The sequence below is a fragment of the Tachysurus vachellii genome, chromosome 17 (genome assembly GCF_030014155.1).
Source record: "Tachysurus vachellii isolate PV-2020 chromosome 17, HZAU_Pvac_v1, whole genome shotgun sequence".
Lineage (NCBI taxonomy): Eukaryota > Metazoa > Chordata > Actinopteri > Siluriformes > Bagridae > Tachysurus > Tachysurus vachellii.
This window is the reverse complement of record NC_083476.1, coordinates 16,821,242-16,848,584: the sequence shown is the minus strand read 5'-3', so window position 1 is coordinate 16,848,584 and position 27,343 is coordinate 16,821,242. Positions and strand designations below refer to the sequence as shown.

The following is a 27,343-nucleotide window of genomic DNA, read 5'->3' as shown; positions in this document are numbered from 1 at the left end:
CACGACAGGAGGGTAGAGGGTTTCCAAAGACTCTTGCGTCAAATGGATATTGATTAGCAAACATGGCGTGTCTTGTTCACGGGAAACCCCACTTCACATCCACCTGATGGCAGCATTAAGCAGCCCCTTCATATGGGTGCGTGGGAGTTCCCCTCTCCCCTCTTCATGGCTCTCCCAATCTCTCTCTCTCTCTCTCTCTCTCTCTCTCTCTCTCTCTAGCCCCCTCCCCATCCGCTCCCTCCATCCTCCCCCACATCACGGCAGCAGCATCAGCAGCAGCAGCAGCATCCTCAGCTCAGCCTCAGCAGCAGCATCCACCCATTTCTTGTTTAGCTCGAATCTTTAGCTGGATAGTGGCGTAGTCCTTTCCAGCGGCGTTGCTGAGAGCCGGACAGAGTGTCCAAGGTGATGCCACTGCAGCACCCGCAGCTCGCCACCGCGCCAGCACACCGAGCCTAAGCCACTTCCTCTGCGAGGAAGAACAATAACCGTTCTCCCGGAGACATCAGCCGCACAGGAAGATGTCTAACGCCGACATGGTCCTCAACGCCACCGATCGGGTAGTGAAATGTAAGTGTAATTTCATCACAATGTGTTTCGAGCTGGGATTAATAATGCGCGTACTGGCGAGCGACGGGGGCGTCGTTTTAAATCCAATCGGCCGCGCCATACGATCGCCGGATGATGCATATGTCTGATAATGGCATTTTCTCTGATCGGCTTATGTTCGTGGGCGCCGAAAGGGAGTCAGATTATTATTATGTGTGGAGGGATTCGAGTTGCAGGATGTGTAGTTTAGTCTGATCTAATTTACAGTGATGAGCGATGGATGGATGGATGGATGAGGCAGGCACTTTCTGAGGAGGCGGTGGTGATGCAGCAGGATTGCGTTTGGCACGGTGGTAAAGGACGAATGCTGGATATACACACACAATCCATCGTGTGCACAGAAATAAGGAACATCTAAGATCACAATTCTTTCCACTGGCACAAGTGTTCTAGCGGTGTGTTTGATCATCTTGGACAGGAGTGGGAGGGGGGATTCCAGCATGAGGGTCACGTGATCCCTGAAAAAAGCTGCCTTCATATAAACGTTGGTCTATGATATAATGGCTTGTACACCCTGTAAACATAATGCAGTCTATCATGAGACATTTTGAATCTGATCGGTTGGGGTGTGTGTTACAATTCCCTTGTGTTTAAATGATGTGTTTGAATGAATGCACTGTGTGCCTGGCTGATGACCGTGTAATATTTCATAGACCATGACCACAAGGCTGATTTTTATTTGAGAAACTCTTGTAGTTCATGCTGGCTATATTGCCACTGACAGGAATTCTTGTGTACACTGATACGAATTCTGGTGTCTGTACGTCAGTGTGTACCAGCTACAGACATATCTATGTTTTTTACAGTTGATTGGTCTACAAAATTCTGAAGTCATTTTCAGAATGACTCTGCAATGTAGAGCAAAATTCCTTTGGCATTTAAGCTCATGGCATCTGTTATGTTTTATGAGCCAAATATTCTAGTGTTAATTGAGGCTTGTACTGCCAAAAATAAATTGGCACTGACCTGCAGAAGGACATTAAGCATATTTCAAAAGATGCAGCAATGCACCAACAGGGACACCTTTACACTGGTCCTTTAATACTGACACAAGCAAATCCTAATTTCATATTTTGCATTAGATTTCAGACATGAGCATGATTATAAAAAAGAAGTTTGAGTAGTCTGTTCAGCAAAATCCCAGCCTCCTGATTGGTTCACAAGAGTTTTGGCTCTGCTTTGGCATAGACTGCTCATTACACCTACATCTGTTCCTCGTTCATGGGATTTCACATATGCTGTATAATCCCAGTTTGCAATATTCTGCATTTTAACATAGTTTCCGTGCTATGGTCTCGTCTTAAGGTCTCTATAAAAGGTATGATGAAAAGATTTCAGTCTGCTGCTGTGTAGCCAAAGGTGCAAGTTCATCTACTATAACAAAGAAAATCAATATTTTTGTTTCATTGTTATGGTTTGTGAGACTGTGGAAAAAAGGAAACAATAAGAAATCCATTCAGGAAGCCAAAGTAACCTTAACAAGACTTATTTGTAGAGACACAGTCACTAAAAGTAGTGAGTCATGGTGGTCTGCACCCACACACAGACCTCAGGATATTCACTCAGCACAGCTTAACAGAACGTCCACACAGTCACTGTGACAAGCCACTGACTGTTTCCTCCCTGCATGCCTTACAGCTGGATCGGTGGGAATGCACTATTGTAGATCAGTTTCACCAATAGATTGAGTGTGTGTTAACACACTCCTAAACTCTACCTCTACACCACACATGATGCTTTGTGGGAAATTAAAATATTTTATCACGAGCAACTGCGTCAATAATAGCTTTTAGTAACAACTTCGGTGATTAAGACAATTGAAAAGAATAGATTATATTGCCTCGTCAATAAATCATAAAGATCTTTACTGCTCCATGCATTGCCACTTTTATATGTGTGACAAGTATTTTTGACAACATTCATAGTACATGTTTGTTTTCTGTTTGTGCAGACAAAAGCTTTTATTCTCAGGGACGCTGTGCACCTGTCCTTTGGAATATAGGTTAATGGGTAATATATTATTTTTCAAAAATACATGCTGCATGTTTGCAATCTATTCATCATTGATGAATCAGTAGCTCACAATGGTTTTATGTGTGCAAATATATACACAACGAGTGTATAACCTTTCTTAATAAAGTCCATTGGTGTCTAGTATATTTTTATTTAAAAAAAAAGTCATATATAATGATGTGAAAAATGGTAGAGCTGCTTATCAACTAGTTTGGAAGCTCTCATAGTTTTTATTTATTTAGTAATGTTTATTAGTTATTATTTAATTATCATAGTTTTATGACAAAGTGACTGACAACTTGAATCTAACGGGTTAAAAAGACTTTAAAATGTGATCCTTGTAATGAGTTCATTCATCTTCTACCGCTTATCCGAACTACCTCGGGTCACGGGGAGCCTGTGCCTATCTCAGGCGTCATCGGGCATCAAGGCAGGATACACCCTGGACGGATTGCAGGGCACACACACACACACACACACACCATTGCAGGGCACACACACACACACACACACACTCTCATTCACTCACGCAATCACACACTAGGGACAATTTTCCAGATGCCAATCAACCTACCATGCATGTCTTTGGACTGGGGGAGGAAACCGGAGTACCCGGAGGAAACCCCCAAGGCACGGGGAGAACATGCAAACTCCCCACACACAAGGTGGAGGCGGGAATCGAACCCCGACCCTGGAGGTGTGAGGCGAACGTGCTAACCACTAAGCCACCGTGCCCCCCCTTGTAATGAGTTAATTTATGTAATTAACGAATCTAAAGCTTAATAAATTATTAACATGTTATTAACTTATACTATTAACTAAATACTGCGATCTTAAATATAATCATTATAATGATGAGTTAAATGACAACATGGTGTAATGGTTTGGATTCTTATTTGTCTTTGTAGTATCTCTCTGGATGTAGGTAGGTGGGTTGGTGAGTCTAAGTTGTCCCAGTGTGTGATATATATATATATACATATATACAGTATATATATATATATATATATACTGTATATATGAAACAGGGGGTTACTTACAGAACATTCAGGTGGACATTCAGTTCCTCTAAAGGCAGCTTAGCTGTGTCATATGTCACAGTAATATTATTTCACACTAGCACCTGGTTTCATTTAGGTCAGAGGCTGGCTTCACTTTTCCAGCCCCTGTAATAAATGTCCTAGTATGATGACAGGAGTTTAGTGTGCTGTAGATGCCACTTAGCCACATATTGGTGTCCCAAAAGGATGTTTCTGAGCAGCCTACTTTACAGAGTTTGATTCTAGGGCATTAACTGTGTTAGTCCTGGCAGGGTCTTAGATATTTCCTTAAAAAATTCCAAATGTGTTTTCACTTAACGTACAGTATGCAAAGTTTAATTTGCTTTAATCAAATCATATTTCTCAAGAATAAATGGAAGATGTTTATACGTAGGGTATTTTTATTTTTTACTTTTTCAGCCTGAAACCAAATCCAACCAAATAGCAAACAAAACAAAGGTATACATTTTGCTTTAATTTGGACTCACGGTCGTTACTGTAAACCTCTGTTTGATGGTATAAATAAAACATAATCGACATTAGTGTATGTTCTGACACCATGACTATAAGCTTGAACATACACCATTAATTAAAGTTTTTATAGTGTATCAAGTATATCCATGTCTTCAGAGGAAACTGTCCTACATAGAAAGCTATAAGACATTTTTTTCTTGTCAGACTTGATCAACAGCTTGAAGCATGTCTTGTTCACAAACATCATTCTGACACGACTTGCTTCAAGGCTTTAATGAGCAAAATGGTCTCATCCGTTTTTCTTTTATAACTGTTTTGCCTAATCAAATCTAGGAGATTGAATGGAACCGAATGGATATGTTCACCCAGTATTCACTCTAATGGCTTGTCTAATGCGCTAGGCTCTGACAAACCACCTATTATACGGTGAGCTGTTGTGTGTAAAACACACTATGAGTAATCTGATACTAAATTAGCTGTACAAAACAGCCATATAGAAGAACACAGACGAGACGTGTCCACGTGTTCGGGGTCTGCTTCTCGCAGGCACCACCGAGGTGAATGGTGAAGAGGTGAATGGGAAGGTATAATAAGTGTCTGGGAGGCTGAGAGGGCAGAGAGAGCTGGGGTGATCTGCATGCAGGATATACGCTGGATGGCTTTATTTAGCAGTGCGGGTGAATTATTTAAGCATTGATACGCAGCAGTGTTTTACTGCACACTGCTCTCTTACATAATGAAACTTCCCTGAGATCTATGAAATGCATTGGGGGAAAGTCATAACGAGACGGAGCATAAATGCTGGATGGTGGAGAAAATATTATGCAAACAGAGGAGACAGAGAGAGATGAAATCTGGACAGTAGAAATGTGTAAGCGTCAGGGATGAAGCATGAAAATGAAATGAAAACATGGCTAAAGGGGTTGAGGAAAACAAAAAAGAAGAACGCACATAGCAATATTCAGTGTTTACAGTTGACCAGGTGCAGAAACTTAGATAGCTTACAGAGGTTAACCTTGAAGCTCAAGTAACAAAACTCATCACCATCCTGCCCCAGCACCAAACCATCAGAACCACACTGCCACATACACACCGCAGTCCTCTCAGCTCTCTTGCCTCCAGCATATTGCCATTTCATGCATGGATTGTGTTTAGATTAACTGCAAGCTGCCACTTCATGCATGCACCCTTTGCATGTCTAAAGGGATGTGTTAATGCTCATGTTGTTAACCATTTCAGATCTACATTAAGGGATTGTAATGCCATGTAAACAAGTTTCTACAGACATTACATTAAAAATGCTGAGTTAGTAATACTGAGCTCCACACCAAGCATCAAATCCTTTAGCTGTTTTCTTAAAAGTGTTTAAAAAAAAAGAGCTATCGTAACATTCGGCTTAACATTCAGTACATCCTTTTGTTCTTTGTCGTTATCTCAGACATGTTTTGCTTATTCGTTTTGACGTCGTATTTTTCCCCTCCTTTAGTCTTATGACCTCCTGATCGGTCAGCCAATTACTGTATTTGCATATATTTAAACAAACTCACACAGGTCACGGACATGCTAATGACCTAATGGCCTTCTGAGCTGTTTCTTTGTTCATTGTGATTTTAAAGACGTTCCTACATTTTTATAATTGATATGTTTTTGGATCTGTGTGATCATTTTTTAGGATCTAAGCAATTGTTTCCCTTGCTTGTCCTGTAAATATGTTTCGAACTGGGCTTTATTTACATACTGGGGCTTGCTAATTTAGCAAAATATCTTTATTTTTATGTGAGAGGTTTACGTCTTTTCTCATCTCTTACTCGAAAAAATGAGAAGCAGAAACATTCTAAGAAAATAATGGTAATAAATAGAGATTATCGTTGCTAGGTAATGCTGTGTGATACAGTAACATTCGTTTTTACTGACACTTATTTTAGCACTGTTTGCTCTAAACTCTTGACTTTTGGGTCACTTTCCTCTCAGATCAACCCACATTTGTCAAAGGAGATAAATCAAAAGAGCTTGGTGGATTTTGGCTCCCAGAAGTGTTAAGGCGTATATCTCGTTCTTTCCTAATGCAATCACACAACAACAGAAATGAGCCGCAACAGCCAGAGCTAATGTTTCCTCTTATGTCCAGCTGCAGAGGATCAGTCTGTGTAGGCCTACACTTGATCCAGCCACAGCTAATGTGTTAGACAGTAAGGAGGTGGTTATGCAACCTGGTTTGCTCAGTTATTTTTAATGTTCTATCAACGTGACTACTTCTCTCTGTTAACAGAGCTCTATCCTACACCCTGATGCTTCCATTTGCATATATGACAATTAATCCAATGAATTTGTTTGTGTTCATTGGACCCACTGTTGTATTTCACACGATTCTTCTTAATATCTGGTGTTATGCATGGCTGATCTAAAGCCATAATGCAAACATTAGGGGTGATAGTAAAGTAAAGTGCAATCATCTCACACAAAATTAGTGATAGACTGATGAATCTACAGCCTGAGCTTGAAAGAAATCAGCTACAGCTTCCACTTTAACCATCCACACTATGTCATATGTTTATAGCAATTAATATGATGTAAAATCTAAACCATATTTTAATATATTTTTTCTTTGAAATAGAGGGAAGACCTGGGTCTTCCAGCCCAGTAATACTAGTCAGCTCTGTTCTGCTAGTTTCAATTAAGCTTATGTTTTATAGTTCCAGATTAATTCATATTAATGAGGTAATTCTTATGGTAGTGATGTTGGAGCTGCAGACGAGCAGACTTAAGATTTACTCCACAATCACAATGTATAGTGTGTCAGTGTTGGCCGCCCTCCAGTAGTCAATGGCTGTTGCTCAGCAACACACACCGCAGTTTCAACAGCTCGGCTTTGGGTGTAAGTAAGGAGCAAAGCTGCTGTCAGCCGCCTCGGCCTGCTAGAGCGCTCTTAAGCGTGACCACTTTCTCTAGTGCAGCCTGCATGTTCTCTTATTCCGATATTTCATTTCCTAGTTTGCTTTATTGTCATGACTGCTAGTCTTTACGTTACTGCCGAAGCAATTACAGAACATCAATAAAAGCAGTAATAACAGAGCTATACAATAGTACTAGTACAATCTATATTTTTTCTATTTACTATGTCAATATTGGTGAATACAAATTGAGAACTAATCCATGCATCTATAAATATTTTAACTATGACTCTCAGGATACCAATGCATAATGCTTCATCTTACTCTCCATATGACGTACCTGTTTTATCACACTTACATCTTATTTAAATATTTAAGCTTTATTTATTTGTAATGTCCTTCATGAAAAAATGGAACGTTTGCCGTAATTTGAATCTGGTTGAGATTAAAGGTACTAGGAACACAACAAAATAGTCTTACGTCTACTTGAGAGTTGTAGGGTATCAAGGCAGAGAGGCAGGCACATTTACGTATCCATTCTATACATACAATGCTTACAATGTGTGTGTGTGTGTGTGTGTGTGTGTGTGTGTGTGTGTGTGTGTGTGTGTGTGCGTATGATGTATGGGGACAAATGGTTTTGTGGTTTTCCTCATGCAGTCCAAAGACATGATAGGCTGATTTCTATGGTGCTAATGTGTAATATATATATATATACTCACTGACAGTTATTGTTTACTGACAGTAAGCATTTTGTATATACATTTCTGTTACTGAAAATCAGTCTAGCATATGAACAGGTATTTTTGGGGTGTTGGACTATCCTCTGTACAGCACTGACAGTGACATGGAATGTGTGGCATTGTGTGGCATTACCTTGAGCGTTTTACATGGAGAAGAGCGGCACTGTCTCTGCTACAATGAGAAGAAGTCCATCAGGCAAAACAAACCCAGCCAGAGGCAGGGTTTCAGTCAAAAACTAAAGTTTATGTGATAATTAATTGAATCTCTTGACCTGTATTTGTATGATTTTATGCCCTGCCACATGATACTTGGCTTACTGCATGATGTTCCTAATTAAATGGGCATTCAAATGTAATTCATTTGAGACATGACTAATTATACTGCTTCTATGTATGTAACATGTTAAATCAAACTTTAAGTCTAAAATACCCATATTTGTCATGCTGGTTAATGTCACATATTATGTTCATGTCAGTATGTTCTATTATGTCACTTCATTATGTTCCACTCTGTCAAATAATTTAACAAATAATGTGTGTGTGTGTGTGTGTGTGCGTGCGTGCGTGCGTGTGTATGTGTGTCTCCAGGACATGGGCATTATAGGCTTGTGCCTCTGGAACTGCATGAGACAGAGCGCTAAACTGCTGCTTTTTCTTCCCAGATCTGTCCTTTAATCTCTCTCTCTCTCTCTCTCTCTCTCTCTCTCTCTCTCTCTCTCTCTCTCTCTCTCTCTCTGTGTCTTGCATTATGAAGTAAACAAAATGCTCAATAGGTGTCACTGATTCCTCATCTTAATCTTCAGATTTCCTCCTTTTCTCCAATTTGCTCATTTTGGCCATTTCTATTACTTTCTTTCCCCTAAAAAATATGCTCTAACAACCACATATGGTGAAAGCTAGCAAACACTTCTACAGGAGTCATGTGAAACTAGCTTGTTTGCACATTCACTGATGCTACAACAGTGCTAATTTCTGCTATGTGCAATCAGTAATGAGTTTTCTTAGTGTAAGGCTAACAGTAGCTCACCATGTACAACTGTCCCATGCTAAAGTATGCTAAACTTTTGCCTATATTTACAATACAATCATTTGTAAAAATACATATATTTATATGTGCTACTCCCCTGTCCTGATTAAAATATAAACACACACACTCACACACCCTCAGTATAAATCCTACACTAATCCTGGGCCCATTATGTCACCAGTAGGTCCTTGAGACGCCTTTCTTTTTCCCCCTCAAGTCAAACATGAATTATTTAACTCTGTGTTGATGCCGTTGAGTCTCTGTTCCCAGAACCCCCTCCCGCCCCCTTACTGTGCATCTCATGTTTGCATTGCACTTATTTTGTTGCAGAGTATACGCCTTCTTTTGGCTGTGTAGGCTGCATTACCATAAAAATTAGGTTTTAGATAGTGATGCAGTGCAGATGCAGCATAAGTGTTCCTACCTTGAACTTTTCCACATTTTGTAATGTTGCAACAAAAAATATCTCATAATACTGAAAAGGTGAGGTAGAGAGAGATGCAAACACTTTTGCCAAGAAGAGTGGGCAGAAATATCAGGATCTAGGTATGCAAAGCGAATAGACATCAGCCAGCTTTAATTGCAGCTAAAGGTGGTTCTACCAAGTTTTGACCCAGGGGGTAAATAATTTCGCAACCAACATGTTTGTTTGTTTAATTAACCTTTGTTTGACAATGAAAATATTTTATACCTCCCTGTGCTAGACATAGCATAAAATGGCAATTAATTACATTTGAATTCCTTGTTGTTTGTGAAATGTTAAAGGTGGGGGAGGTAGGGGGACGGTTTGGGGGTGAATACTTATGCATCGTACTGGATATTGACCAATAGAGTATGTTGTTTAAGATATGGCTCATGTAAGGAATCAGGGACTCTACATGAATTATATCTCATAATAATTGCATTTATAAATTGTCATTTTTATTTAAAAAAAAAACAAAGAACCACTGATGGTTTAAAGTTCTCTGTAAGGATATGATTATTTATCATTGTAGGAACGCATCTCCAGGGTCAGTTCTTTGTAACAGTCAGAAGGCTTCTCTCCTGATTTCAAGGACTTTTTATAGCTGCAATCCTATTAAGGTATAATAGGAACTTGTGGAAATGTTCCACAACATTGTATATGGTTAAGTTATTAAAAATCCTTCTTTATTATGTTACAGAATGGTTATTGTTGGCAGTGGTGTGGTATAAGAGTAAAAAAAAACACAAAGGTTATTTCTGGGGAAATAATAATTGGTTTTGGTGTGTTAACAGTAAATATTGATTGAAGTCATCCTGTATCATTGATTATTTTCCAATAAGAGCATTCCCATCGTAGTGTATCATTTATTTGTAGGGTAATAGCCTTCAGAACTGAATAGTGAGAGGTTTGTAAAGCTACCCCAATTTACTTTCACACAAATGGTGATTTTATTGCTGCAAGTCACAAGTCTCTGTACAATGAAGTCGCAAACAGGCGTTCCTACTCTTGGTTGCCATAGTGATAATATTTCAGTGATAAAGTATCACAAATTTAATTCCAAATCAGTTTTCTTGAATTTGAATTTGAAATGAAACATTTTGAGATTGAGATTTTGTGTTTGCGTAAAAAGTTCAGCAGTGTATATATGCAACATATCATATGAGACTGCTCTTCGCCACAGATCACATGCGCTCTACTGTCTTCACTTCCATTGGAAATTGCCGCACCGAGTCAGTAGATATTTGCATAAAGTTAAGTTTTATGTCACTGGGCACACCCACATCGCTCATGTCACCAGCTCTCACTGACAATGAATGATCTCTGGGTCGCTTTGTCGCTGCTAGCTGCCGTACAAGTGAACATAGATTCATACATTACGCAGCTTAATATATTTACACACAGATATAAAGACCACAGTCTGGGTCTAGCGTGCATCCTTTATCATTCCATTCATACAAATTTACCAATACCGTTTATACAAATGGTGACCACGTCATCCATTTCAAAGATGCTTTGTCTCTTGTTCATCGATCCTGTAACCACACTCTGTAATTAGAGTGCAGCTCATCGCCACCAGAACACACGCATAAATAATTCACCATTTCGATGCTTTGTTGAAGCTCCATCATCGCAGCACACATTTCATAATGAGTCACTCTTTGCACTATGCTCAACATTGTGCTCTGTGTCTGATTAGGAACTGAAAATGTTACTCAACTGAGGATCGGCATACACTTTTACTACTGCTTTATCAATAATTCATGCGGTGGAAGTGGAAGTGATTGTTGTGGAGTGTCATTCACTCTGTTCGATGAAGCACTCCTATTGTTTAAATGCTAAAAGACCATTTTACCTTGTTAATTTATGTCAATGAATGAACAATCATACTAATGAAGCATGTATAATTAAAGTAGTCTAGTACTTTAAGGATTTATTTTAGGCAATGAGCCGTTCATGACAAAGCACCCTTTTGATCAGAAGTATATTAAAAAAAAGCCCGCTTTGGCTTTGTACTGTATCATTATGTTGTGAAGGATGCTTGAATATATTAGGTTTTATTTGGCATTGATAGATGATGTGTTAGTTATAGAGTATGCTTCCGGCAAAGTTTCGCTGTTTCTCTCTTCTTTCGTTTCAGCGCTGTCTTTAATTGCACTTTTCATTTCCAGTGTTTATGTTTCTAAGTTCTAAAGATTTCCATCATCTGTGTTAGACCATACATATAAATAAGCAATTGAGTTTAAAGTAGCAGTCACTCACACAGTGTGCCCTGTGAGGCATTCTTTAAAAAAAAAATGCTAATGAGCCTTACAATCTAATCCAGACCCCACTGTGATCCACTCTTTAATGAGTTGGGCTCATTAGTGACTTACCTGCCTGGTACTTTTTGGCCCCTTAATCCCATAGCTTTTAAGTATGTAGCTCTTTACCCTCTCAGGAAAAAAGAAGGTGTCATACTGTTCCCTCTTCTAGAACATTCTATTTCCTCTGGTCTTGGATTTATCTTAGAACAAAATGCATTGAGAGAGCAAGAGACCAAATGTGGAATATTATAGCAGTTGATGGATTGTATGTACGTAGTTTAATTTGGGCTGGCTGATCCCATCTATACATTTTTATACTGATTTGATGAGCTAGAATAACATGACTGGCTTGTATTTGTAACACATTCTGCTAAGAAACAGAGGCATGAGTCTAATATTGCAATCAACTCTAGTGGGCTGTGTTTGAAGCATGTGGAGCTTAGATAGAAGTGGAAGCATACTGTAGCTGCAAATAGATGACCTGAAAAGGCCAAAGCTAAGATAACTTAGTTGAAGTTGCTTATTTTTGTTTTTTGTTTATTATTTGTTGCACATTTTCGATCTTAAAATGAAATGGACTAAATCGGATTATATGTCATGAATCCAATAGCCCATAATATTCAAGTAAATCAATTTAGTTGGCGAAAGTATTTACAAGGCAGAATTTGTTTATGCATAAGTATTAACTAATTGCATTAACTGATGCATTCAGTTCTATTATTTTTTTTCCAGGTAAGTTTATCTGTGAGCAATTCAAATCTGTGTCATGTGATCACTGTCTGTATAAATGTACCTGTGCTACAGATCCCAGAGTTTGTTAGGGAACTACAACCTAAACAAGACTTAGGAGTAAACCAACATGCTTTGGAAAGTATTAATTAGGGATTGCTTATAAAAACAATATCCTAAAGACATTCCTGAGTAATTTCAATTAAGTCCATTTGACTTCCAGGTTGTAGCTGTATAAGTCAAGCCACAATCACAGTCTGATCTGATAGATAACCTCCTGTCTCTTCTTCACTTTTCTCAGCTGTGCCCTTCCCTCTGAGCCACCGCCTCACCATGAAGGAGGTGTTTGACTGTGAGGGCAAACCCAGGGTGGACCTGCTCAAAGCCCACCTAACCAAAGAGGGCCGGGTTGAGGAAGCCGTGGCCCTGCGCATCGTCAACGAGGGCGCTGCCATCTTACGCCAGGAGAAGACAATGCTGGACATCGAAGCACCTGTGACAGGTGAGAGACTTTACGCTGTGCCTTACCATCTACCATGTCCACTTCACTGATATAAAGTGTAGCCATATTGAGTAAAGTGTAGTCATATTGAGTAAAGTGTAGCCATATTGAGAATTATTCTACGTGAGATCTGATGAAAGATATATACGATATATGCCTTTGTTTTTGAGGGCCCTGAATTTGTTGCCATTTCATTCTTTAGTTCTGATTTTTCTGATTTGGAGGTGTATTGGGACGTTCTCTTTATTGCTTTTCAGGGGGTTTGGTGGTTTAATGGAAAATGAAGTTATCTTGATTGCTTTTTACTCGGTTGGATAAGGGGTGAAAGTGAGCTGGCTATCATTCCCATGCTTCAAGCGCCTGCAGTAGCAAGCTGTACTGAGAAAATTAGCACTTAATTGCAAGCTTGGAAGCTGCTACATTTTTTGGTGTTTTTGTGTTTGACTCACCAGCAGAAGCATCGAAACATGGAAATAAGTGTCCGAAAACAAACCCATGTTTATAGGCAGATAACTGTTTCATGAAAAATTCAGATTTAAGCTGAAAAAAATCTGAGGGGAAAAAAAACATGAATAAAATTAAATTCTGGCAATTCACATTAAAAGGAAAACATCAGCTATAAAATTCATGATTAAATATAAGTAATTAAGCTTTGTAAGTTGGCCTAGCATTCATAACAAAGGGGTTATTAAAGATTATCAAGCAATATTCTTGGTTTGTCTAAGTTTTCATCAGTTTTAAGATATATACTTTAACTTTTGTTTTGATCATTTAAACAAGATATGTTTTGATCATTTAACTCAAGTAAACTTTTGCCTTTTTGCAATTTCATACATTAGCCTGTGGGTCAGACACCTAGTATGTTTGCCCAGCAGTCTGTTTCCGAGCCTCATCTCTGAGGATCCTATGTGTTACCTACATTTGTCCATGTATATACAAACAGGAAACACATGAGCATGTATTGGAGTGCATAGGTTTACCAGGACTGAGGCTTTTCTATTCAATGTGTGTAGGAAGTAATGTGTGTTGTACAAGTAAATATTTTTGTTCTCTAAGGGATCCTGTTTTACGGAACTCGTTGCAAAGGGCATGTCACTGTATTATTCCCTGTTTCCTGTTTTCACTGCCCCAATTTTGCAGCTGACATGAACTGCATTCATGTCCTGCCCAAGTCTAAGTGCTTTTTGCTGTATTCATCTCAAAACCAGCTTTAACACAAACAGTTGGAGAGAAAGAGAGAGAGAGGGAGAGAGAGAGAGAGAGAGAGAGAGAGAGAGAGAGAGAGAGAGAGAGAGAGAGAATTAGACACAGAGAAGCTCAAACACAACAACAGAGGGTAATAAATTTACAAATAGTGACCTGAGATGGAAAACAACTCACCTGAGTTAAGGTTTCACAAACCCTTCATTTAGCTTAGAGTGAAGCTAAAGATGAAAAACGTTGCCAGTTTGAAGACAGTTGTCACTTTGTCCTTACTAGATAAATGGTTATTTGTTTATAATGTTCAAATATGTTAGCCATGCTGTCACAAATTCAAGGTTAAAGACACTGTATCTGAGCATGTTTTATAAGGTTTGAAACACAATTGACTGACATAAGAGAAAATACTCAATGAGACCAGCAACAGGCTACTCAGGGTATGCTAAAGGCACAGAGATCTGAGAATACACTGTATTAAGCAAAGCTAATAGATAGGACCAGTGGTTTTTAAGCTGGTTAGGTGCAGTGCTGGAAAAAAAATTGGTGTCCAATATCACAATGCAGCTTCCTTTGTATTAAAAGTGCATTGTTATTTGAAATATTATACATTCTCCAGTCATTTCTGGTTCTGTCACCTGATACCTGATAGCCCCAGGTAGACGGAGGCATGTTTCCCTGTTATTGAAGGTCTTTTCAATGGAACACAATGATGTTGTACAACATCATTGTGCATCCTACTGCATCTGGGATACCACCTGGACAGCATTTTGTGTGGAGACCAACAAACGTACAACAAATTAATAAAATGACGTATGATCCAGAAATTGCACTAAATTACGTCACACAACCGTCGTTTCTTTTATATTCATATTGTCTCTTCTGTACACCTCAAACCATGAACATTATCTCCATATTCCTATCATCTCCAGACTTCTCTTCTGTCCCAAGTAGTGTATTTTTTTGTTTGTTTATAAATTTTTTCATGATTTATACATTTTGGTGGCTTAGATTTGGCTCTCTTATTAGTATTGCTAGCCTTATTAGCCATCACTTAGCATGCTGTATGCTAGTTATCTCAACAAACTTGTTCTGGGCTGTTGCTCAGTAACATCACTTCTCATTATTCCCAGCAGGTTGGGTTTTCCCTCAGTGCCATCTCCTTTGAGTATACCCCTCTGTTGGAGTCAAACCTGACCCCACAGTCTAAACAGCTTGCTAGTTACAAACACCAACATTTGGCAACAACTGACAAGCTGACTAGCTGGTACTGTGTAAATTGGAATTTCATAGCCTAAACAGCCTGAACAGAGCCTTGCTTGAATTAACTATGTCTATGACTTGGCACTTTATCCCATTAGTGGTGGACTCACCAGATAAAGCAATATGTGCAGTGCCCAAGAGGTAAATGCAGCAACCATGAAGATTGCATCATATGTGGAACACACCGGCAATATGTTTTCTGAACATTCACTCAAATATGCAGTAATCAAACCCTGTGTGGGGTTTGCTGCCTGTCACCTCACTCGCAGTGGTAGGACACTAATGCTAGGATGTGGGTCAAGTCTCCACCCACCAGTTTACCACAGAGTGCCATGTGTGATTAGCACAAGACAGTCTGCCAGGCATTCTGTAACAAAAACACCCTGTGTAACAGGGTCACTATTTGGGTCTGCTGCCAAATATAACCTGGAGAACCAGCATGGTTTCAGACCATCTTCTGAAGCACTTTTAGGTGACCACAGTCCAGCTCTCCACAAAGGTTTCACCTCATCTCACGCAGGTTTTTGGAAAGGATCTTTCATCTTGTCCTCAGTCCCCTACAGCTTGTAAACAGCACATCCCATTACCACCACCACTAAAGGGCCCAAAGTAGCAGGCGCATGGAGGCTACGTGCGTGTGGTGGAATGTCGTGCACACCGAAAAACATTGGTCATTAGGCAGCAATTACATCAAATCAGAGTCCCAAAGACCAAGTTTGCACAGACATTACAGTTTCTCCAGTTTTAGGCATAGTGAAACATCTTGCAGCTCAGAGCCTATTTAGGTTTTGCTCAGCATACTTCATTGTTTCCTAAAACACCCTTTAACCGATATCTCCATGTGTGCAAGTGGCCAGGGGGTACATAATACTGCTGTACGTGGATGACTGGCCCACAGGAGCCAACTATTTGGAATGCATCCATCCTCCTAGTACATGCTGTGGCACTTGGCCTCATGGTGAGTTCAGAAAAGAGTTCCTTAACACTGAAGCAATTAATTGCCGATTGCTAGACACCCTGCCACCCTAACATGTGGAAGGCATTATTATGCTTGCCAATCAGATTCAGCCAGGTCACTGTGTGTGGTGCTACCTCCTGTTGTGAATAATGGGATTGTCGATAGAAGACACAGTGGTAGTATCCTTGGAGATTGCAGGAACTACAAGCTTTTCAACAGTGGGTTATCAGACTGGTTGAACCCCAAAATTTCACAAACAGAGACATGGCATCATCAGCAAGAGGAACACTAACCTAGCTTCATTATGACTCTTGGCTTTTCTAATGAGTCTGTTGAGGAACTGTGCTCCATATGAGAGAACTAATCACCATTGACAATTCCGTTACTAGCATAAATAATGAAATATGACCTTTTAACCTAAGGGACACCTTCAGCTGTGTTTCTGAAAGCAGAATCAGTCTGAGTGACTCAGACTGAGTGCAGTAACACAATTCGACCATCCCTTCAGATTTCTCAGGCTTTTTTTCCTGCCACAGCTGCTTAAATCCATCACTGTATCAAAACTGTAGAGAAGAAAGAAAAAGTAGAAGAAGGAAAAGAGAGAGGGAGAGAAAGATCTGTTGAGCAGAACACACCTACACATCTGAGTCATCTCCTCACAGCCCAGCTTTCTCTCTTTCTCACGGCTGCTGGGTGATTTATATCTGCGTGGGTGTGTGTATGTATGTGTGCCTGTGTATGTTCATATCGCATACATGTTCATACATATGTGAAATTTTGTTTGTGGGAGTGTATTCATGTGTAAAAATGTGTATGGCCCCAATTAGTTCTTCAACATAAGCAAAATTAGGACCAGCGAAGTTCCGGTTTGTGCTGGTGTGTCTTAATGATAGTAAGAACATATGAAATATGCAGAAGATGTACGACATGTACGTTGTGAATCGGGCCGCTTCCTTTTGTGATCCACCAAAATGAAAAGCAAACATCTCTCTGAATGCTTGTCATACCTTCACACAGCTCTATAGCACCTGATGTAACGCTATTGTCATTGTCACACACACACACACACACACACACACACACACACATATGCTGTTTTGCAGTTCAAACTGAGGTCAGGATGATCAATTCAAACTAAGGCTGATTTGTTCGGTGTGCCTTCTTGTGCTGGTTCTCATTAAGTCCAACGATGCTGTAGCCAAGTTACATCTGCATAATGCTGCTGTCACCAGAAAATCTCCATTTTGCCTCTTCCGATTTTTTTTCTAATTGCTGACTGTCCTCTTTCTGGATGCTCCTATTCTGTTGCCAATATTAAAGTTGTAAGCCTTGATCAGTATTAATATTGACTATTTCCTAACATTTATTTTGTTACATTAATAATCACAAAGGCTATATAAAAGGTGTTGCTGTAAGGACACTGCACTGACTGTAAATTTTCTAAATATTAATATTCAGATATCATATATGGAAGAAACATAATATTGTATATATATATATATATATATATATATATATATATATATATATATATATATATATATATATAGAGAGAGAGAGAGAGAGAGAGAGAGAGAGAGAGAGAGGCTGGAGAGTACGGTAATGGAGTACATTGAATATATTATGAATACAGTAATGTTTTAAAATCAATTCAAATTCCTGGATGGAAAATATTTGAGTAATAGTTTATTTGTTACTAAACCTCAGGAACTTTTGCACTTTGTAAGTAAAATTGAATCCCAATACTTGTGAGTAAGTAAATGACATGTTTTTTTTCCATTTTGACCTTAAACACCATGAGATATTTTTGCCTGCTCGTCTGCTATGTTATTCAGTTTCCATTTTTTTAAAGGAATGCCAGAAATCCAGTGTCCTAAACGAACTGGAGTATATCGATACATAATATTATTGCAATACTTTCACAGTACCCAAGTCAGACCAATCATTTAGAATATTATTGACTTCATAAATTCAATATATTCAGCACTGGAATGATGCAGTCCATTTTTGTAGCTCTGTGAGGTGAAACCGAACTTCTTACAAACAGAAGAAAGCTTTAAGCTCTCATCTCTCCTGAAAATCATCTCTAAAATAGAGAGATTATAGGAGAGGAAGGAAGTAAAAGAGAAGAGGAGACTGAAGAGATGAAACTCCTGTGAGTTTGTGGGCGGCAGTGGAACTGTGTACTGTAAGACTGAATTGAAAGAAACTCAGCAGAGAAGGTTAGGTGTGTTGAAGACAAATGACCTGATAATGGAGCAGAACAAACGAAGAAATGAGCATTGAGGGATGAAATAATTTCAGCGGTCACAGTCACCTTTTGCCAGAGATCTGCGTTCCTGCTGAGCAAGCAAACCAGCCTCTACTTTTAAAAACATTAACTAGATCACCTGTGAGAAATTAGGTTATAATGTAGGAAAGGATCTTGATGAAAAATTCATGGGATTATAACTACAACTAAATAATAATCATAAATAATCTCTGCATGTCATGCTGAGTTCTTAAAGTCTAATCTAACTCACAGCTGAGGAAGGCCTGCATTTAATCAACGAGTTCATGTGGTGGTTCACTGTCCTAACCAAGACCTTAAACCTAAACTTAGGGCCTCTAAACATCAAAAATAAGACAGTTAAATATATTACATGGGGCATAATGGTTTAGTGGTTTTCATGTTTGTCTTACACCTTTTTTGATTGGGGATTTGATACTCTGGGGAGTTGAGTTTCAATGTTCTCCCCATGTTCAGGGGATTTCCTTTTGGGACTAGGCTGATTGGCGTCTCTAAATATGGGTGTCTATGGGTGTGTGTAATTATGGGCTAAGTCCCCTGAGATAGGCTTTAGCTTCTTTGTGATCCAGTGTAGGATAAATGAAATGGGTTCTGAAAATAAATCAATGAATCAAAGGATCATACGGTTACAGATTACACATTAGTTTATATAATATATATATAAGATGAATATTTGAGCCTGAGCACCTGTTACCTTTAAAGGGGTGGTAAAACACGTTTTTTCGAAGGCTTGATTGTGTTTGTGGGGTGCACTGTAACATGTTCATGCTTCGTTTTTTTTAAAAAATTGCATTATTTTTCATATATTTTACCTTTATTCTACACTGCTCTGTCCCTCCTTGTAAAATGGTCTGATGGTTTCCAGGTTCTATGAATCCAGTCCCTCAAAAATAGCAATGGGCTTAGAATGGTTAGCTGGCCCAGTGTGTTGTGATTCGCTAACCGCCTAGTGCACGTTTTTCGGAAACGTCACGCCCCTTACCTTTACCAGTAGTCTTATTTAATATTCTCAGAGGAGGGGTTTATGTAAATATTGGGCTTAGTGACGTCAGCAACCCTGGAGGAATGTCGTGTAGTCCTTACCGGCCGTTTGCTGTAGTCCTTAGAAATGGATTTCTTTAAAAGCAGATATCTCCCTTTGCTTAAAACTTTGAACGTTGTAACTTTGAAGATGTTGTTTATGCTCAAACAGGAACATTACACACTAGCTAAAGTTCCTGTTTATGCTCAAACAGGAACATTACACACTAGCTAAAGTTAGAAAAGTGAAATTGTGTTTTACCACCCCTTTAAAATCAATAAATAATTTGCAGTGGTTCTCTCAGATGCACAAGTTACATAGTTATATTTCATATAGGAGAATCTTTTCAACTTGTTTGGTCTTCTTTCTCAGCAGCTAATGCGCTCATTGTGTTTTTTCACAAAAGTGATTTGTTACTTTATATGTTATTCTCTTTACGGACAAAGAAAGAACAGTAAGCACTAAATATCAAAGAGAAAAAAGTGCCTAGACCTTTCAACATTTCTGTATGTGCAGTCTTAGAAAAGAAGGATCAATCTAAAAGCCATAGGGGTTCTTTTGTTGACCCTCTGGCCAAACCTGGAAAGGTTCTTTGCAGGATCTTACAACAGAATGTCAGAGAAGGCTTCATGTAGAACCTCTTTAAGAAGCAAATAACAATTAACCAGACAACAAACCACTGAGGAGTGCATTTCATGGTTAATTAATAAAAGAATAATTAATAAATGATAAATGAATACTTAACATATAGCTAATGTTTTAATTTATTACTGATTGTATATTGTTCTGTTAAAAGGCTTTATTATGAAAACCTTAATCTTCTTTGCTGAATGTATACAAAAGACATGTACGTTTAATTTGATTTAGTTAAATGTTTTGGCTTAGCTGTCGATATCATCCCATCAGTATTATACTTAATATAATATGCCTTCTCATCCCACAATATGTTTTTGTCTGAATGGCACAAATTCCCTCATACACACTATAAAATCTTGTACAAACCAAACCTTTTACAGAGAATGGTTGCTGCTGTAGTCCCAAAGGTGGGGGCAACTGTAATGCCCATGGTTTTGGAATGGGATTTCCAATGAGCTCATATAGATATCCACAGGACGAAAGTATATGCAATGCACTTCTATGACCAAGAAGTCTGGTAACACAGCATCTGAACCTGATGTGTATATGGGTGTGTACAGGAGCCAGTAGGTGTTTTTACTCATAGTACTTAGTAATAGTTCTATAGTTTATCAAAAAAAAATTTGCATCTGGTAAAATTGATCTTTCTGTATTGTGTTGTAATCTTAAATTATATTTCAGTGGAATCACTGCCTACACCACATGCTATTACTTTCACTATAACAGTCAGTACGTCAATATTCATATAAATACTGGCTTGTCTGTGGACGCTGTGGTTGCACAGTGCACTACTCACTGCATCCCCTTTGCAGCAGATGGCATTTCCTACTTTCCTGTTTCATGTTTATGTTCATTTGATTTCACTGTACATTATACAGCACTCATCATGCAACGTGACTTCCTTTTTTGTTAAGGGATAAGGGGAAGGGATTATATAAACCTTTTCCTATCTACAAAGCCTTTTAAAAAACAGGGCTGACAGTAAGCAACACAGTCGTGCCTGGCTGGAAGGGTTCTGAAGTTGCCTTAAGAAAATCCCAAGCTCTGCAGGAGATGGTGGAAAGAAAAAAAACTGCGAGCTTGAAGATACTCGTAGGAGTAGCGTAGCTGCACAGCACACTTCACAAGGTCTGTTCATTCGTCTCCGCTGTACCAATTTAACAAAAAACTGTCGGATCAAGTGAATCAGCAAAATGGGCGTTTTTGTTCGACATGCTGTTGCCTAATAGTATTTCTTTTGAGCGCAGCCGGTGTAGAATCCTTGAAAGGCAATAGCTTCCTGAAATAGTTCTTTAGAACACATTAAAACTCCCTTTCGGTTTCATCTTAGGCATCTACTTTACATTCCAAACATGCAAAAACAGTTCGAGGGAGTTACGGTTACAAATAGACTGCAATTGAGTTATCAGTGGATATGGATATGCTTGCATGTAAAAAGCATTGAAATAGGGGCGATTAGGAAAGAGTGCAGGTAGATGATGGAGTGCGTCCACTTATCCACCAGCATCCTGTCACATCGCCATCGTCATTTATCTCGAGTTCCTTCATGTGGGTGTGTGGATGCAGACAACCCAGGCGGCACTGCACATTCCTTTTTTTTTTTTTTTTTTTTTGGTATATATGAGAGCTTTGTGTATTGTCTGATACAAGATACTAGGGGTGTAACACAATGCCAAGCTCACTATTTGTTTCTGTATCAGTTTAATGCTCCAAATATCCAGGTCCATTTTCTGAATGGTGTGTAGTGTAAATCAGAGGGATTCAAACTCAACCTAAGAGTTGTGCATGGGTTTAATTTTTTAAATCTTGTTTGCACATTTCTTTTTTGTTTGTGCCATGACATTTTCCAACAGATTAAGTGTCAATTCACTAAAGATAGGTTGGTTAATTTTCCAAAAAGTAAACAGACCAATGGCATAATTTCAATCACCGTGACCAAGCAATTACTAAAGATTTAAATGTGTCAGTTAGTTTAATAAAAATTTCTGATTGGCAAGTAACTAAAGATGAGTAAATGATAACTTTATGTTCACATCACTCAACTTTTAATCATTTGGATTTGTGTTTGGATTTGTTTCTACTGATTTTGTGTTTATGATGATAAACAGTGATTCTAAATACAAACCTTTATTCATAATAAGAAGTTGTGTGTAAAAGTCTGCACCGCCTATTTTTTCTTTTGTGACAAAATGTCTCAAATGAAATGCGTCTCTATTTTTCGTTTTATGCTCAAATTTAAGATGTTTGGTTTTCAGATTAAATTTGGGATTAAGCCAGGAGGATGTTACGTACTTGAAACAGTTGTGATATAGTAAATTGCCCAGCAAGAATAAATTTGTTGTCTAGCTATTGATAGATATTTAGCCATTTCAGATAATATCATGAATAACCATCATAGCTTCTCTCTCATTTCTATCCATCTTTCTCTCTCTGTCTCTGAGATATCCCTAAGGCAGGACAAAACTACTTGGCTGTTTCACACTGCTACGTACATTGCTGCTAGGGGCTTGTCATTGTAAAATGTGTTAATGGCTCATTCTAATGGCTCAGCTCAGGCTTTCAATGCCCATGGCTCCAGTTACCTCAACACAGATAAGACGGCCGTCCATTTAACACAGCTTATGCTCATTTCAGCTGCATCCCTGAAGACCATTCAGGTCTAAATGCTTTGTTTGTCTGATTGATGGATTCGCTGGATTCAGAGACCTATTGACGTATTGAGCGTATTGCTTGAGAGATTGTGGTAACAAAATGCCTCTACTTGCCTGCAGAGGATCATGTGGTAAATATATCGAGCCTAAAATACGAAACGTACCTGTGACGGAGCTTGAGGTTGCAAAAACATTTGCGAGGATAAAATGGTTGGCTGGCACTGTTTGTTTTTTTGTGAAGCATTTTGCAAAGCGTTAACGGTTTTGCTCCGAGCCCTGAGTGGGCGAAGGCCACAACGGAGCAGATCAGCAGAGACAGAGATGGCAGGTGGGAGGGAAAGAAAGAGAGAGGGAGAGAGAAAGAGAGATTGTGTGTGAGTTTGTGAGTGTGAGAGAAAGAGATGAAGGAGGGCAGTGAAGACAGAGGAGGAAGTGAAATGCTGTCTTGTGCCCCACAGTTTGGTCAAAGATCTAAAGCGGACTGACGCAGTTGCAGTAGGTCAGCAAACACAAGGCATCTTCTTTGCAGATATATAAATACACACAAATACCTTAATCACAGTCTCATAGATAACTACAATTGTAAAAATCATCAGAGACTTGGATATGCATATAGTAAAATAAACAAATATAGCATTTAAGATCTGATGTTTTCCTCAACCACTTCCTTTTTCTTCAGATTATTTTTGGTATGAAGACAGAAACTGACTTGTTAGCCAGATAGCTTACAACACTGGCTATTGCTTAGCTAGCTAGTAAATATTCTGATGTAATTGCAAGTGCCAAAATTTTGAAGCAAGGTTTCATGTTGGCTTATTAACCAAAGCTGTTCTACCTTACCAATCACCTGTGCTGACAACAAAAACACAAGACTGTATTGTACGTTGTATGTACACTGTGTGCGATATTGTCTGTTGTATATACATTTCCTTTAACATGTCCTGAAGCCACACCCACATTGAGATATGAACTGGCTGATAGGTCTCATGGGTAAATGCTTAGGCAGCATCTCCATGCCAACGCTGAGCAAAGGCAAGAGAAATGAAAACTGCTCATTTATTTCATTATTTATCCTCATCAAATTCATGTCACCATGGCAACTGGAGTTTGCATCTCTCTCTCTCTCTCTCTCTCTGTCTCTCTCTCTCTCTCTCTCGCACTTCCTCCTCCTCAGGAAAGAAAGAATCATCAAACTGAAGGACAACAGAGATCTTCTGGTCATAGGATCTCCAGCCCTACAACCCCCAGTTATAAACTCACACTGATGTATCCTGTTATCTGACTCCACATTTACACAGAGTGGCGTTTTAAATTCTACAATTCTTTCTATATATTTCTCCCTCTTTTGCAGTTTTAAAATGTATGCAGTCATTAAGCAGACCGGAGTAAGAGTGACTGCAGTGCTTCTACACACCGTAACAGCATACATGAGAGGTTTCTATGGAGTGAGTCTCCTGATGGTAGAGATTAATAGGCTGTGATCTCTCTCTCTCTCTCTCTCTCTCTCTCTCTCTCTCTCTCTCTCTCTCTCTCTCTCTCACTCTCTCTCTCTCTCTCTCTCTTTCTCTCTCTCTCTCTCTTTCTCTCTGTTCTATTCTAATTCTGTGCCAGTGTGTGGGGACATCCATGGGCAGTTCTTTGACCTGATGAAGCTATTTGAGGTAGGAGGCTCGCCCGCAACAACGCGATATCTCTTCCTAGGAGACTACGTGGACCGGGGTTATTTCAGTATCGAGGTGAGGGACACACATCACACAACCACGAGCACCTTAAAAACATGCTGCTACACTAAATTGCCCCTAGTTGCGAATGAGTTGTGTATGGTGTCTTGTGATTTATTCCCAATATAAAGTCTGAAAGACTATTGTACCAGGTTACTGAGGATTCAGGACCTAAGTGTGTCACTAATCAATTGCACATTCATAGAATGGAATAAAGGTTTGCTTGTCGCTTTCATGACATTAAAAATCTCCTAGCTGGACTAGCAGAAATTAGCATTATTGTAGCCAGAGCGAATAAACAATCATAAGCAAATGACAGTGGTTGTGTCAACATTTAAAATAAGATCATTTTTATCTGACAATGATGTATAAACAGATATTTTTTCCAAACCTGACACAAGGATTCTGTTTAGTACAGTAGCAAAGATCTTAGTAGCAAATAAGGCTTCATTTAAAAGGGTCTTCTACTCCAGATGAATGCTGTCTGTTGAAGTAGTAATGTAAAGGTTTTAAAGTAGATTAACATGCATCAGGGAGGATTAGCAGTTCTATCGGTTATTGAGGAGGTGTTACAGGAGTTAGTCAAAATCGCAAACATGTCCACATCATTACTTTATTCTGTATTGGCAATGGAATTTATTTTAGTCTTACACACACATTTGGACATTTGTCTTACTATGATAAAACAGATATACTGCCATATACTGACTTAATTATCAAAGCAGCTAATTAATGCTATGCCTACATCTAAAGCTAAGAAAATCCTTATCCTCGGTAACCAAAGTGAAATGTTACACGCATACAAACACTCAATGCGCATCCTAGTTAGAAATAAGCCCAGAAACAGGAAAATATTTGTAATATTTCCTTGCAATAATATGAGTGGATGAGTAATGATCACTTGAGTCTTAGGCTGTAAGCAGCTAGGAAGTGTTATAGTTATAGAGGATGATATGAATGGATATAATAATACAGTTTGTAGTTTGTCACAAACATATCACACGTAATCTCTACTTCTTTTTCTGCCCACAGTGTGTTTTGTACCTTTGGTCGCTGAAAATACTCTATCCAAAGACGCTATTTTTACTGAGAGGAAATCATGAATGTAGACATTTGACAGAATATTTCACTTTCAAACAAGAATGTAAGTATGGGTTCATGCTTTCATCGTCTTTATCTTCTTTTCTGCCACTTGTTTTCTTACCCGTGCAGCATTGTGCAGCGTTATTTAAAGAGAGCTTCTGTCCTCACTCAAAACACTCAATTCTGCTTATTCTACTTCAGGGACTTGAGAACAAACAGTTTGTCCTCAAATTCTGAATATGCCCTTGCCATCAAATTCTGTTTAGGATGTCTGAGGTTTACTTATTGCAACGTTTTCAGTATCTTTTAGGCCACCAATGAAATTTTAATTTAGGTGCACTGTTCAACATACAATATTGGTAGAGTTGATTTAACCCTTGTATGTTGTTCGGGTCTGTGGGACCCATATTCATAAACATCAATACTTTTGAAAAACTTTGCTTCCTTGTAAATTTGTTGATGAAGTTTTTTGAATTTGTCCCACTCATAACTTGATTAAATTTGATTTTCTTTTTTTTATTACATTTTATTAAAAAACAACAAAAAACGAGCAGCACTTTAATTAAAAATGTGATGTAATAAAGGTAAAGGGCAAATATTAACCATATATGCTGTTTATATTGCTTGTAACTGGGATGAAGTAAACATCTGTAGAGTATTTTAACATAAAAAAACATAAAATGATTGTGTTGAATTAAAAACCCAAATATGCAGCGGGTCCACCAGACCCACGAACACTGGCTGAGTAACAAAAATACGAACAACATACAAGGGTTAACTCCGTAGATGGGAGAAGCCTTAGTTAGTCTCCACCAATAGAAGGAATAAAAAACATCTTGTTGTGTTGAAATATTTAAAAAAATATATTTTTGAAAGGAATAAAACACAATGTGGTTTTCTGTTATTGACAATATGGTGGATGACACTTTGTGGGTGGCCCAACACAAAGCAGAGCACATCACACTCTCTCTCTCTCTCTCTCTCTCTCTCTCTCTCTCTCTCTCTCTCTCTCTCTCTCTCTCTCTCTCTCCCTCTCACACCCCCCCCCCCCCCTCTCTCTCCTGTCCCAAGACTGTCTTATAGTTAGCAAGTCATCACGGTTAAGTCCACATCAATAAGGAGTTTGCCACATTAAGGACACATAGAAAACCCAAATTTGAGCGCACTTGTCATGATTGACTCAGAAGAGAACTGTAAGTGTGCTGTCTGAGACAGGAGACATAATAGGTTTGCATGAGTTTAGTAAGGAAAAGTGTTTGATCGGGTGCATCAGGTGAAAATAGCTTTGTTCTTAAGGGAGGAGCAGCTGACTGTGAGGCAAGGCTGCAAAACACATGATGAGATAATGCTCATAAGTAAACCTATCCCATGAGGCTAAGCGACAGAATACAGACACAGGTGAAGGGAGGGCAAGTGCAAAGTTGCTGGCAACCTATTTATGTACCTACTCTGCTGACCTGTCACCATGGATACAAATGCCTCTGAGAGGCAGCGAATTAAGATTTAATGAAAAAAAAGGGAACACACACATCGTCCCACGCAGAGAGGGACCTTTACCAGACTAGCGACGGTGTTCCTTCTGTTTGTTTGTAATGGAGGGAGACACCCAGGAGGGCTAGAAAAGTTCAACCAAGAGACTGAAGTGCAGGAATGAGCACACACAAAAAAAAAATCAGCAACTGTTTGAACAGATATGTTTTCCTAAAAAATATGGTCTTACCAAGTT

The 27,343-nt window shown here is 38.9% G+C and overlaps 1 protein-coding gene across 3 annotated transcripts in view; it reads left to right on the top strand.

The window, feature by feature from the left end:
- Positions 1–265: 265 nt before the first annotated feature.
- Positions 266–27,343, top strand: part of ppp3ca (protein phosphatase 3, catalytic subunit, alpha isozyme) — a 42,692-nt gene continuing 15,614 nt past the window's right edge. For 2 of the 3 annotated variants that reach the window (XM_060891475.1, XM_060891474.1), the window contains exons 1-4: positions 266–570; positions 12,597–12,797; positions 24,425–24,549; positions 25,567–25,678. In XM_060891475.1, the coding sequence (XP_060747458.1) occupies positions 522–570; positions 12,597–12,797; positions 24,425–24,549; positions 25,567–25,678 (487 nt within the window). In that variant the 5' untranslated portion in view covers positions 266–521. Of the gene's footprint in view, positions 571–12,596; positions 12,798–21,153; positions 21,291–24,424; positions 24,550–25,566; positions 25,679–27,343 lie in introns of those variants that run through there. The other variant, XM_060891476.1, reaches the window with a different exon arrangement.